The sequence below is a fragment of the Sinohyriopsis cumingii genome, chromosome 1 (genome assembly GCF_028554795.1).
Source record: "Sinohyriopsis cumingii isolate HCF-2022 chromosome 1, ASM2855479v2, whole genome shotgun sequence".
In the NCBI taxonomy this organism is placed as follows: Eukaryota; Metazoa; Mollusca; class Bivalvia; order Unionida; family Unionidae; genus Sinohyriopsis; species Sinohyriopsis cumingii.
Genome location: NC_142961.1, coordinates 67,070,814 through 67,086,293, shown reverse-complemented (window position 1 = coordinate 67,086,293; position 15,480 = coordinate 67,070,814). Strand labels below are relative to the sequence as shown.

The 15,480-nt window shown below is 32.7% G+C and overlaps 1 protein-coding gene and 1 long non-coding RNA gene across 2 annotated transcripts in view; one reads left to right on the top strand and one right to left on the bottom strand.

Moving 5' to 3' along the window:
- Positions 1-15,480, bottom strand: part of LOC149807046 (uncharacterized) — a 32,462-nt gene that overhangs the window by 6,017 nt on the left and 10,965 nt on the right. The window contains exons 2-3 of the long non-coding RNA XR_016421696.1: positions 8,333-8,443; positions 6,282-6,453 (exon numbers count right to left, since the gene is read on the bottom strand). This is a non-coding gene — a long non-coding RNA (uncharacterized LOC149807046). The remainder of the gene's footprint in view (positions 1-6,281; positions 6,454-8,332; positions 8,444-15,480) is intronic.
- Positions 1-15,480, top strand: part of LOC149807047 (choline transporter-like protein 1) — a 135,581-nt gene that overhangs the window by 113,880 nt on the left and 6,221 nt on the right. The window contains exons 11-14 of the mRNA XM_089961160.1: positions 3,340-3,406; positions 6,113-6,171; positions 7,689-7,795; positions 8,225-8,278. Coding sequence (XP_089817286.1) covers positions 3,340-3,406; positions 6,113-6,171; positions 7,689-7,795; positions 8,225-8,278 — 287 coding nt within the window. The remainder of the gene's footprint in view (positions 1-3,339; positions 3,407-6,112; positions 6,172-7,688; positions 7,796-8,224; positions 8,279-15,480) is intronic.

Below are 15,480 nucleotides of genomic sequence, written 5' to 3'. Positions count from 1 at the left end.
ATACAAACTAATCATAATTCTACATTTTCTTTAAGCTTGTGTTCTTGGTAAGAATTGCCCTTTTGTGATAAAGAACCTGGGGTAAATCCAAACACTATACAGAACATTGCATACTATTGTTGTCATAAACCTGGTACAATTTTATCTATTTTAGTGAGACAAAGCATTATTTTAAAGCTACGATAACATAATTAGTATGTTATTGAATCCTATACAAATCTTGGATGATTGATACCTGACTAGGGTCCTGAATAAATTTTTTTACGAATGCCTCCTCTGAACATGCACGGAAGAGGGAATACTGAGGCGATTATGTCATTCTGTCACACGATGCCCTTGTCGCCCAGAAACATATTTACTAATTTGCATACACATGTGCACAAATAAAAACAAAAAACACAGCAAGTAATTTGCATATCTTTGTTGTAAACAGCCTGACATACATCCACAGTCGGAATGACCCTACTGGTCGGAATATGGCCATGCTACCCTAATAAAAAGAAATGTGCAGTGTGTCACCAATTTCACTTCTGTGACACAGCATTGCCTGATTACTCATTGTGCACATCGCTAAAATTGCACATATATATTCATACTCATATTGTAAAGACCAAGAATGTATACTATTAAAGAAAAAAATCACAAAAACAAAAAAGACAAAAATACTCAAAAAATACGTACTGACTACATTCATGTGTACTGACTGGTAAATAATACTTGTGATCTCAGTCCATAAACTCCAAAAAGAGATGGAACTATAATTCCCGCCGCTTAACATCAAAGATTCAGAAATAGGCTTAATCTTCATCATTCTTTAGTAGGCTCTAAAAGCCGGTAAGAACCCATCCCCAAATAATTGTTTTAGTTTGGGCAATAATAAAGTTATTTGTTTTGTCTTAAAGTTTATTGTTGATGCTGGGATGTATATTGGCCATGACAAAACAATGCTATTGTTTGTGTTTCTTTTTTTATAAAAACAATTGCAAATTTTCTGATCTGGAATAGGAAGACGAGACAAGACCACGAGCCTGTTGTTTTCCCATGTTTTATAGTTTGCTCATAGGTGGTTACAAACAGGTCTAGTATGCTGATTTCCTGTTTGGAGAGTCACTATTCATTTATTTACTGATTTGAAAAAAGAAGTGGCCATCCAGGATATCCCGATTGTGATGCTTTTTGGTCTAAGCAAGAAAAATATAGGTGTCTGATGCAATATTATATGCATGAACGAAATGATACCACTGAGTTTTCATGATTGTACCAGAGCCCAGTGTGACTTCAAAAGGCCAAAACGAAATAACACATTCTACTTTAGCAAATCAATGGGATGCCATGAGTAACCTGCTTGAAAACACAAAGCGAACAGTGGCTGCACAGCTGCCTTTGAAACTCAGTTGTTTGATTAGAGAAAGATTGTCTTGACAGTCCTTGAGTTATTGTTGATCATTCTGGTGGCCTGAGTGGTTAGAGTGCCTGCCTCGGATGTTGTGAGGTCGTGGATTTGAATGCTACATGTCTGTGGCATGATGCCCCTGAGTCCTAGAAATCACTATACACTGCCACACTGCAGACATCATAGCGATATGACTAAAATTGTTAAAGCTATGTTAAAAATCTAAATCACACACAACCACAGAGACAGACAGACACAATCGACTCCGTAAGCATGCAGTTATGGTGCAGATGAGAAAGCAAGAATTTACAATGATAGAGATAGGTGTCCTGGTTTGCCTACATTTAGACTGATTTGAGCTGAATGCGTCCAAAATTTTGAGAGAGAAACGCACTTCAAACTTGGCATTAATGCCCATAGGTGCTTGATGTTGAAAAAAAGAAATAATCTGAAGGAAAAAATTTTACTGAGTGACAAAACTACCTCAGATTACCGCCATGACCTGTTCTGACATAGGACCCTGTCTATCATACTATAAAAGAGACAAGGTAACTTCCTAAGACTTCCTTCCATGATTGACTCTCAATTTCCTTGTGTTATTTCTGTCTTTCAAGGCACACAACCATAATATATGGCTTGTTTTACTCCTAATATATTTTTTATTCATCAATCAATCATTGATTTTTCTGAGTTGCACCAAACTGAAGTTAAGGGCTCTGAAATGTACAAATGTTGCGACTTTTACCTGTGTTAACACCCTGAAATATGTTTATATACACAAGGGGGCTGAAGGGCTGGATCCCATGCAGCTGGCATAAAAACTATCCGCATCCTAGAATCCACCGAAAATTAGTTAAAAGTCTAAAAAAGATGGCCAATCAGAAATATAACATAAATGCTCATGGCATGCACCAGTAAGTGTTATGTTAACCCTACTGACAACAAATAATTGGCTGATAGGTAAGTTCAGTATAATCAGAACAGGTGTTTTTCGAGCAACGACCAAGTTTTGAACAGTCTGATGTCATGCCACACTGCACGTAACGTCTAAAGGAAAAGACCAAAGAAAATATGAGTTAAATCGCCAGAGTAATCATTCTGTCTGCTTATCAAAATAAAATATATTAATAGTTTCTCTTTGTAATTGTTTGTTTTCTTCCTCTTGTTGCTCGACTTTATTTCTTATCTGCATCATAACCGCATATGTTTTATGGGGTAGGCTTGGACAAAAGACAGCCAAGGCTATTCTGCTCTTTCAACAACTAAGACCAGAAAACCATTACATGATCACCTTTTGCTTTGACTTTTTAAAGAGGATTCTTTTTGTCATCTCATTGATATTGGTTTCTACTAATCGGGACAGATAACTTTGTTTGGCCTTTAAAAGGAGTGGTGGGTTCCAGTAGGGTCAAACATTTGTGTTATAATTTTGTTCCTGTATAAGTACTGTTACTCTGACAGCATTAATATCCTGACAATGAAAAAAATCATTATTGCAGCTTAAGGTGACAACAACTTCTTAGTATGGTTATATTGAAATGCCTAGAATGTGGTATTTTTCTTTTTCAAAGAGGTATTAATTTTGCAAGTCTAAATTACTCTTTGGAGAAATTGCACATTGTGAGAAGCACTTGAGAGTCGCCAACTAATCTTGTAAGTTTAAATCTGGGTAGACTTGATGTTGCAAGAATATTCTTATTTGCATGGTAGGGCTGTTTATAGCATAATTATACACTATGAAAGAATATAATGGAACATTATTAAACAGTACAAATAATTTAACTTTAAAATGGTTGCTGACATATAATGTGCCACCACTGGTGTGTTTAAAATAATGATAGTAGTATTGACAGATGCCTTTTACATTCTGCATATAGAAACTCTGTTTAATCCTGTATTTTCACTAACCACTTCTCTCTTTACACGTTGACTTTTATTCATAACAGACATTAATGATTGCTCTTGCAAGTGTTGCGGGTCTGATCTTCATAGCCACATTCATTGAAACATCAGGTAGGTTCATTTCTACTGCCTTCTACATTTGCAATTCTGAGGTGCATATTTTTTTATTTTTGTGGTGGGGGTGTTGACATTTTAAATTTTGATAGTGAACTTTCAGAAATTAAATTTGCCTACACTGAAAATTTATTTTTGTATTTCAAGGACAGAAACACTGTGCACCTTGTACTAATTGATGTACATTTCCCCAGTTCACACAGAAGCAGTTATTTTAATCAACTGCCTACTTGAAATAGCACATAGTTTTTATTATAGTGTGAAAATAAATGTCAGTCCACATAGCTGAAACAAATGTAAATATAGGTTAACTTTCTCTGCATTTTTACTCATGAGAATTGTAGAGGAAACAACTTTGCCCAGTAACTTCAAAGCTTTCAATTGTGCTTGCTAACTCTGAATTGGAGCCACATTACAGTGTGTAACTGAATGAAAATGGTACTTATCTGACATCAAACATAGCACCAAAAAAATTTGTAGACACTACTTCCTGGTATGAATGCTGGCAGTGGCATTGGAGTTTTTTTAAAAACACTTTTTGGAATAGTTTATTGGTTCTGAATGAAATCTGCTTAGGTTTCTATACCAACACAGATTCCTCTTGTTTGTGAACAAGTTTTGAAAACCATATCTAATTGATCCTATGGTCAAGACACAGATCATTGCTTGCATTTTGTATTTGATTTTGTTTATGAAGACAGTGATATAAGCAAATTATGGTTAGGCTTTGTATTTTGTTGTCTTTCATTGAACAATTTGATTGGCATTGTTTTTAACGTGTTAGGCTTTCCAGACGCTCAGCATTAAGCAGTATGTGTTAGGACTGGTTGGTCTGGTGTCAGGATAATGTGACTAGGAGAGACATAATGCTACATGATTGTGGCATGATGTCCCAGTGTTATACATCACTATAAATTGACACAATGCTGATATCATAGTAATACGACTGAAAAATTGTTGAAGCTATGTTAAAAATCCAAATTTCACACACATTTTAACATGAAAGGTCTTGACTTAGGTTTTCAGCTGCACTGGCATGGTAATATAAACAAGTATGAATGGATTTTTTCAAAACCTGTGTGTGGATTCATCGGAGGAATTCACTGAATACAAAATATGAAATGTTGGAGATCCACAGTCTTAGTACTCTGCCATTACAAACAACGGAATGTAACATGGGTTTATCCAATGGATTCATGGACATTCTTTTCTATCAGTAGAGCATCAGTCCCATTGAATCCTCTCGTCTTTATGCTGGTTGGTATACAAGATTTCAGCTGTAAACAATATGGTCATTGTCAAAGATAATCATTGTTAATTCACATGCATATATCTTGGATAAGACTACTACAGGAGGTTGATTCAAGCTGACAATTTTCCACATGGATTGGATATGGAATCCATACATACTTTTACAGAAATATCCATATGGACATTTTTATTCTATAGTTGAAACACTCTTATGGATTTCAGTGTATCCATATGGAAATGTTATGGATTCCATACGTACTCTGTATGGAAAATCTCATGGAATATGCTAATTAGTCCATGAGATCTGTCCATATGGAATAAAACTAAAATTCCATGTGGAATTTGGTAATAATCCATATGGAATTTGTGAATATTCCATATGGAATTTGGCAATACTCCATATGGCATTTGTGAATAGTCCATATGGAATTGGCAAATATACCATATGGAATTTTTAAATGGTCCATATGGAATTTGTAAATAGTTCATATGGAATTTGGTAATAGTTCATCCCGTACGAAATTCTCCAGGTATACTCAAGGCGGATTTCAGACGGGTTTTTTAAGCGCTTTCTGTCTAAACCATAAAAAAAATTTGCTTTAGATTTCTATTAAACTGCCTAATGATTGTTAGACATTGGGAATCAATGATAAATATTCACCATAATTTTTTTAATGGATCATAAATTTTATTTTGACAGACATTATCAAATAAGATTTAGGTTTTTCTTGTCATCATTTTCTTTCTCGCATACAAAGCCTAATCCATGATGGCATCACTTAAGTCTTTTTCATTTCACTGAAAAGTCTTGTGAGATTTCACAAATATTTGACTAAAACTTTTGTGAGATATATTTCACTACAATTTGGATCATTATATAGTATTCTACTGAAGTTTCAGAAGTTTTTCATACATTTCAGAAGGTTTCAAATTAATAATGAATATGAATTAAACAGGACTTTATTAACCTAGGTGATATTAAGTTTGCATGATTTTTTTTTACAGATGTTGTAATTATGTGACATCCAAGGCAAGAGATATGGGAGTTAATAATAATTATAATAATAATGACTTTATTTAGAGAAGGTAATTTAATTAATTACAGAACTAATCTACCTTGAGGCCTTCTTTCTGTTATGTACAATACTTACAGTATATACAACATGACGTGAAGAATCTGGATTGACACTAAATAATTAAGTGATTTTAAAAATCAAAGTATCAAGCCTGGAATATATGCACAGGCATCAGTGAACACATAAACATATATAAAATATAAAATATTAATCTGCATTGAAAAATTCAACTGTGAAAATAATGCAAAATTACAGAAAAGCATTCATTTGAGGCATGAAAAGAAATGCTAGAAGCCTGCCATGTCATTTGTCATATGAATTTTCTGTTATATATGTTATTGCAATAGTTTTGTTACATATCATAACATGTTTGTAGGTCTCCCTGTCAAGAAGTCTGATGGCCATGTAGAATACATAATGGCAGGACTATGGACCGTAAGTTACACGTATGCTTTTTTTAATTGTATATTTCCTTTGTATTTATTCGGCTTTAAATTCAACATTATAAGCATATATTCTTTTCCGCGAGCATCTTTTTTTCTTACCTTTCTCAGTACGCTGTGATCTTTAGAGAGACATCTCAGGTATAGTGATTAGCGTGTCAGAAGCACGACCAAACAGGTGAGGATTCTTTAAACAAACCATTGGATTAATTGGGCTATCATAGTGAGTTCTTGGGCAAAGCGCATTATTCCAATTGCTATGGCACTTGACCTACTTGTTTAAAAAAAATACAAATGGAGTAGACATATGAAATTTTAATAGCGTATTTGTATTTATGTATCAATGGCCTGCCATTTTAGGAAGTTTTCATTGTTTGTTTTTTTAAATTTTTTAAAATTCAAAACTTGGACAAATCTAACAAAATTATTCTTAGCACGAATAAGCAAAAACCACTTCATTTAGAAAAATGAAATTATTTAAGTATGTTTGCATGCATATTCAGATGGTCATATTTTCATGTATAGAAATATTTTCATTCATTTCTATAAAAAAAATAATGTTTGATGTTCTGTATATCTGTAGTTTTTTGCAGCTCATGGTATTTTTAAATATTTTTTTGTAATTTTTATTTATATTTGTTTATTGTACAGAATATCTTTAGTTAGATTTTGTCTCTGTGAGGAGTCTATTAAATGCATAAAATTACATATGATCCACAAATAGATACTGATGTATGTGTGGACAATTACTAATAATAATCTTAATAATAAGACTTAATGGCATCTTTGTCTTAATTTTTCATTGGCTGATCGGGTTTAGACAATTCAAGAAGAATTCAATAACTTCCCATTGGTTGGGCTAGGTCACATGAATAGGCAAGTTTGAGGCAAAATGAGTAGTAAGATCCATCACGTGTGGTATATTGTAAAATATAGTCGCAGTAGAAGGCATATATAAGGAAAGAACTGAGTAATCAGATTCATTCCAATTTTGGAGTCATCCTCATTTCTTATGTTCCTGTTGTAAGGTGTGTTTTATGTTGTACTTATATATCATTTCAGAGGAAAAACATTTGTTTGGACTGTTCAGTGGAAATAGAAAGTGCTCATTATCTGAACAATATTATTTTGGAACTGTTGTGAACTATTTGAAGGTGTTCTGGACGATGTCATCTTGACAAAGTCACAATTCTTGTCGGACCAGTTCTTTTCCGGTTTTGAAATTTATACAGAATTTTTAATTCATTTAGGACTTTCATAGAAGTTATCAGGATTATTCTGGACTCACTTCATAATACTGCAAGTTCCGCTCACATTTTCATTAATAACATTGATAATTAAATTCTTTGTGAAGTTTTACAAAACGTGTTGATTTGCTTCATTCTGTTACTTAGTTTTTGACTATGGAGTCATAACAATGAACTGAGACTCTTTAGTCTGCATGTTTGCAGATGGAGCATATGTGTTTTACAAACACAGCTATAGTTTGTGTAAATTATTATCTTTCAGTATCTCAGATGGTACCACTACTTCGGAATTCTCTGGATAACAGCGTTTATCTTTGCCTGTCAAGAACTCGTAATTGCTGGAGCAGTTGCCATCTGGTACTTTAAAAGGTCTGTCTGTCTGTATGTATATGTCAGCATCTTCAGGATTCATAAAGCAATAAATCATTTTGAAATACATTAAAATAATGCTTAGCTTCTTCAGGACTGGAAGAGTCACTGAGGAATATTTTTCGAAATATGTACATTATGAAACAGTTACACACACAGAGATATATATATATATATATATATATATATATATATATATATATATATATATATATATATATATATATATAAATATTATATTTATGGCAATGATGTTGAATGGTCATTTTATAAAAACTGACATATTTGCCAAAAGATACAACTCTTATTTATTTATGTTTATACTTAGTTAATATTAATGGAGCATTCATTCAAAATAAATATTGTGTTATTTGTATAATGTTTCATCAGACATACACTTGAATTTCTTTGTTTTTATTTATCTGTCAGAGACAAGTCTCATCTGGGGTGTCCATTATGCAGTTCCACAAAACGTTTGATACGGTATGAATGTTATGCTATAGGATCAATTGCTTGCTTGAATTTCTGCTGTTTTACCTTTGTTTTTTCTTGTTTTGTTTTATGTTCACCTGGTTCTGATGCCATTTGAGATTTTGGTATTTTCCTGCTTGCAATTCTTGCATCCATTCATGCTGTGTTCAGCTACATCTTCAAATTAAAGGAGCAGAAAAATTAAAAAAATTAAAACTAAATACTTGATTAATTTTATTTTCCTTGTGAATTCTTACTTCATCATTATGCAATTTAATTCTAACACTTATCTGGCAGTTTGTAAGAACCCTGAATTGCTTCTTGTCGAATTTTGCATGACCTATTTTGATCACGTTAACATGAATTGTCATCATATTTAGGTCTCTGTGCAAACTTCGTCAACATGAATTAAATAAAAACATGCAAGTGGTATTCTGCTACTCTATAGGTGACAGAAAAAATATCGACTATACATGCCACACTGCTGAATAACACTTTTCAGTCCTCAAGGTGGATTTATATTTGAACCATATTATTGCCAGTAAATTGTGTAGTTCCTCTGAATAAAATGAAACAGCATATTACGGCCTTTTATAACGTAAACTATACACTGATCCTTAAATCCTCTTGATTAATAACCTACTCAAACTTCATGTTCTTATTAACCTAGGCATGCTTTTCTATTAATGACACAATTAACACAAAAGTTTTTATGCAGGTTCATTTCATCTTGAGCAATAGAGTTCAAGAAAGTTAAAATTAATTATGTTTTTCTGTAGTATCCTTGTCTTAGTTTAAGTCTCTAGAACTATTATTAATTATTCCACAAAAGATTTCATTGGTTTTCTCTTCCCCTGAGCATCATTTGTCTAAATAATGTGTGCAAGTATGTATGTATGTACACCTGTGTATACACATTTGTGTGTGGGCATGTGTGACCAAGGCTATTATACTGCAATTCAAGTATGATTTAATTCTTTCTGACATATAGGTAAAAAAGTTAAATAACATAAGAACTGCTCATTTATTTGTATATATAGATATTTGTCTCATTTACTGATGTTGACTTACCTTTCTTTTTCCTGTTATGATCTCAATTCTCAAACAATGAATGCTTTAGGTAATTTTATATCTGGTACTTATTTAAATATCATTCCTTTCTTCTTTGTAAGTTTCACCTGATGTATGAAATATTTTTTTTTTGTATTTTATACAGGAGAAGCTATTGTAAGTTGAAAGAACTTGTGCAGAACCTTTTCTGCTTTTGTAAATTGTCCAATACAATTTAAAAAAATTAAAACTATCAAAACTACTTTCATTATAAGTATCATTAGGAAACCTTTCATAAATTCTTTTAAATTTATCTTACTTAAAGCCATTTCTTTTGCAATATCATAAACTTCTGTACACTTCCCTCACAAATGTCCAAATTATCGTATTGATAGGACACACATTACAGTTATGATTACATTATCGAATCACACAGTTGTATACCATACTAATTTAATCTTTTGCAGGCAGAAGAAGGTAAATCTCAGCGGGGTCTTAAAATGATAAACGTCAACAGGAGTAGCCTAATTTCTGTACAAGATTCCAAATTGAAACTGCTGAACAAATTTAAATATCTCAAAATGTTACTCCTAAATTACAACAATTTTACAGTATAGATCAATTAAGTCTTCATCGCATCCTACGAGTTTGAAAACATTATGAATTCTCTTGTTTTATTCCATTGATTTTACAATCATTCCATTGATTTTACAATCTATTGTAAATTATACATTTTATGCTCCTCATATTTTTTGTTATACCTTCTGTAAAATCTTTGTTATTTCTTCCTAACCATGCAAGTCTGTGTGAACAAACACAAAAGTAAAAAGTGTTATCGGCATTTTATGGAATAGGAAAAGGGCAATGAGGCCATCTCAACTCCACAGGAAGACTCTATTCAGCGGGAGGACCAGTACATCTATCAAGGACTGTCATATACACCAGGCATCCCTTGTCAAAACAGATTTGATCCCCTTGCTGATGCATGTTCTGAATGTGGAAACTTTTCAGCTACTTGTACATATTCAAATATGACTGATAGTTCATATTTATACAATGATTATAAAAGTAGAAAATGCAGTTGTGGAAAAACCAATTTTTTATACAGTAATGATAGTTGTAATGATGATCACTGTGAACATAGTTTTAGTACTTTTAATGTCTCCTTGAGTGCTTCTAATAGTATATATAAATTTCATGAATTTAAGAGTTTCTAGCAAAGGTTTACACATAGGTCATTTAAATATTCAGGGTTTTCGTGGAATTTAGATTGATCAAATGAAGTTACTGCTAACCTCTCCAAATAATAATATCCATTTAATTTGGACTCTCGGAAACAATGTTAACAGAAAATCAGGGTGAAAATTTATTGTATATCAATGGCTATGACAAACCTTATCGAAAGCATAGGAAAACAGGCAGTGGTGGGCTCCTTGTGTATGTTAGAACCGGTACTCTATTTGTAAAAGACGGGAAGACCTAGAAATACAAGAAATATAATCCATTTGGCTACAGTTCACTCCAGAAAAAGCTAAGCCCTGTTTAGTAGGTTTTGTGTACAGACCCCCATCTTCACATACTGATTGGTGTGAATATTGTGAACCTCAAGTAGATAAAATTTCAAATGTCAAGAGAAAGAATTTTACATTCTAGACGATGTAAATAAAAAATTTCTCAATGATCAAATAAAAGTGAATTGGATGAATTTTATTGCTTCATTAGGTATGGAGCAACTAGTAAATGAACCCACCAGAGTAACATCTATCTCTAAAACACTTATAGATCATATTTATACCAACACAAAAGAAAATGTTTTGGAAGTAATGGTTCCAAAGATTGGTATAAGCGACCACTTTGCATTTTTTCTAACACGTTAAGTCAATGGCAAATCAAGAAAATATAATATCCATAAATCAATTACATAGATCCTTTCAAAACTTTGATACTGTTAAATTCCTAGAAGATCTGAAACAGATTCCATGGAATACAGTCCAAATCTTTGAAGATATTGATGATGTTTTAGATACTTGGACAGATCTGTTCATCAGTATAGTGAACAAGCATGCCCCTTTAAAAAAACACCGGATAAACCACCAGCTAGGCTGGATCTACCCAGAAATTTTAGAAGCAATAAAGCAAAGAGATCAACTACAATCAGTAGGAAATCAAACTGAAATATACAGTTTGGAGGAATAAAGTTAATAAAACAAGCACACTATAAAAAAGTGCTTGATGAAAACCAAAATAATCACAAAGCTATCAAAGTGAACAAGGTTTGGGGCAGGCAAATGTAAGAGTAAAGCTGAAATTTTATCCCTCAATCATGAGGGCATTTATACTGATAATACCACTGACATCTCAAATATTTTTAACAACTTTTTTGTTCAAATTGCTGAAAAACTTAAAGAACCCAGAACTTCATCTGATATCTGGAACTCAAACATTTTTGTGCTAAAAAACTACCAAACAATATAAAGTTTGAAATTCCTGAAATGAGTCCTGAACTGGTGTTGAAATATATTTAAAAAATGGATCATTGTAAAGCTACAGGACTTGGTATGATTGAACCAAGGCTACTTAAAGGTAGCTGCACCTGCAATCGTAGAGAGTATAGCTTTCATTTGCAAAGAAAGTATTAGGTCTAATGAATTTCCACAAACATGGAAAACTGCCAAGGTTATACCATTGCATAAAGCAAGAGCAAAAGATGATGTAAATAACTATAGACCCATCTCTATCCTTCCTTGTCTGTCCAAATTACTAGAAAAACATGTACATGATTCTTTTCTCAACTATTTGAACACTTATGATCTTATTCATGATAATCAGTCTGGATTTCAATAGAATCACTCCTGTGAAACTGCACTTGTATCTTTGATTGATAAATGGCTGAAAGAATTAGATCAAGGAGAAATGGTAGGCACTATTATGGTTGATTTTCATAAAGCCTTTGATCTTGTAGACCATGAAATTTTGCTTGAAAAACTAAAAATCTGTCAATTCAGCGAAAACTCCCTAAACTGGTTTACTTCTTACTTAACCGATAGAGTGCAAAAAATATCTTTAAATGGTCAGCTTTCTGAAAGTAAAAATATTAATTATGGAGTACCACAAGGCTCTGTCCTTGGACCTCTGTTATTCATTCTATTTATCAATGATTTACCTTTTAAGATTGGAACTTCAGTTCCTTCCACTGACCTCTATGCAGTTGATACTACACTGTGTGAGATTGGTAAAGCCAGGGATCGTCCTGGGCTTCGCCAATGTCGCAAATTGCGATTTTTTTTCCTTATTGGCGACAAAGATATCCCATCTGGTGATTTTTTTGGCGACATACTTTTGGGTTATTTAATTTGTACATACAATCATGGATTTGGACTGGATAAATTAAAAGGGAAAACGAAAGGAAGCCACAAACTTGACTAAGCAATGCATTGGAATCAATCTGTTACACAAATGATCCTTTGTTCGTATTGACAACCCCATCTTTACAGTGCATTGTTACATCATAATCTGCTTATGCTGACATCTGGGCTGAGTACTGTATGCTGTGATACAGTCAATCATGCTACCGAACTATACCTACAACTGACCGACTTCTGAAGACGCGAATAGAACAGATACAATTAATTGAATGGCTAATCCTTCTTTTTTTTTTTGTTGTTTTTTTTTTACATATACCAATACAATAGTTTTGCTGAAAATTCATAGAAAACTGATAACCTTTGAAGTACCGACTACTGTGTATAAATACAAAGCAAATGGAAAAAATCTCAATCACAATTATATCTGTCGCCAGTACAGCATTTTACTCATTGATCTTTTCCTTTTGCCATCAATCCGTGTTACCGCTGCAGAGACTTAAATTCTGCAACAAGAAGCAGCAAAAAAAAAAACGGTTTTGCATAATTAATAATAATTATTTATTTCTCAAAATACAGGAGTGAAAGAATCCCTAAATTGGGTGAGATTTTATGCTTATATATACGGTCCAATATTGCCAGGTGTTGACTCATGTAAGTTTCATTCTTGGGAATGGAGATCCTATTTTGCTTGTCGAGAAAATTTATACAGCATTCAGTGGGATTTAGGAAGCAATTCACTACAAGTTTTGTGAAGCTAGCCATGGGGGGGGGCTGCTGAGAGACTATTGGTGTCACCTGTCAGCACTGTAGACTGTGAACGTGGATTCAGTAAGATGAACCTCATAAAAACTGACATCAGAAATAAACTCTGCATCTCATCTCTCGAGAATTTAATGAGAATCAGCATGTACAGATGTGAAAATTTAGACTTTGAAACTACATTCAACAAGTGGGCAGCCCTAAAATTGCGACGGATCTTCATGTAACACTTTGTAACATTTTGTTAATGCTTGTTGTAATTAGAGTATTAACTAACCCATCTTTTGTAATTTTCATTGCCTGTTACATTAATAGACTAAATTAACACTTGAAAAAATGTACACTACTTGTTCTGGCGACACTTTTTGAAAATTGGCGACAAAACATTGAGGTTGGCGATTTTTTTGGCGACAGCTTTTTAAAAGCCAGGACCATCCCTGGTAAAGCCAAAACAATACTTGAAAATAATTTACAAGATGCTCTCAACAGACTTCAAGTATGGTGTAAGGAAAACAGTATGATCATAAATACAGAAAAAATGAAAGCCCTACTAGTTACAACACAACAAAAATGAGCAAGCCTAGATAGCGACAAATTCCAGGTTCTGTTTGACAAGATAGAATTCTTGGTGTTTTTGTGGATAACAATCTTACTTGGTCTATTCACATTAAACATATTTCAAAAAAGGTTAATTCTTATCTTTGGCTACTAAGGAAAATCAAAACATACATTCCTCTTCAGTATAGGGTCATCTTTTATAAAAGTTATATTTAGCCATATCTGGACTACTGTAATGTAATTTGGGGTAATACCTCTAATTCAAACATAACAACACTTTTAAGACTCCAAAAGAGGGCGTGCCATTTAGTTCTAGATCAATGTGTAGACAATTTTCAGGATGCAATGAATAATATAAGGGTTTTAACAATACATGAAAGAATATTTCTTAGAAAGGCCAAATCGATGTATAAAGTATCCAGAAAAGCCATTCCTGTCTATCTAAGCAATATCTTTCACCAAAGAGATGCTGATGGTACTCCAAATTTAAGGTCCATAAGAAGAAAAAATTACATTATACCAAGGCCAAAGAAGGAATTGTTTAAAAAAAGTTTTCAGTATATATTGGTCCACTGGTATGGAACAACATTCCCAGTAACATACGGCAGTCTCCTAGCATTTCTTCTTTTCATAATCAGTGTCTTAAATGGATGTAATCTTTAGAACATTGAACAGTTCTAGTATAAATAATATAGCCTGCTTTTCTGTAATTTTACATTATTTTCATGGCTGAATATTTCAATGCAAGATGATATTTTATGTTTTACATATGTTTATGTTTTCACTGATGCCTGTGCATGTGTTCCAGGCTTGATACTTTGAATTTTAAAATTACTTAATTATTTAGTGTCAAGCCAAACTCTTCACATCATGTTGTATCTGCTGTATATATTGTACATAACAGATAGAAGGCCTCAAGGTAGATTAGTTTTGTAACTGACTGAGTTACCTCTATAAATAAAGTCTTTATTATTATTATTATTATTATTATTGATATTATTTTTATTATTATTATTATCAGCAAACAGAAGTCTGATGTTTGCTGAATCCTTTTTGTATTGATTCTTCTACTAGAAGAATACAAGGATGATGTTGATGATGACAACTGATGAAGACAAAATCAACAACATTGATTCATCAGAAAATAATTGTATTCTTCAAGAGGTGATATAAGTGATCAATGTATTTCTGCTCTTCCTTCCAGTGCGGACATCAATCTCATGCAAAAGTAGGAATCAAAATATCAGTCAAATGGCGTGGGTGGGAGAGAATGTTCATGTTAAATATGATAGATATCATGAATGCAGAATGAAACAGTGAATTGTATAATATCAAAAGGACATCTCTCTTTATTTATACATTAAACATGTATAAAAAAAATGATATAAGCCAATAATTAATTGCAATTTATTATCCCCGAGAAACTTTGGTAAATATTAATATTTGATGCCAATACTATTTCATGTGTAGTAATGTCATAGT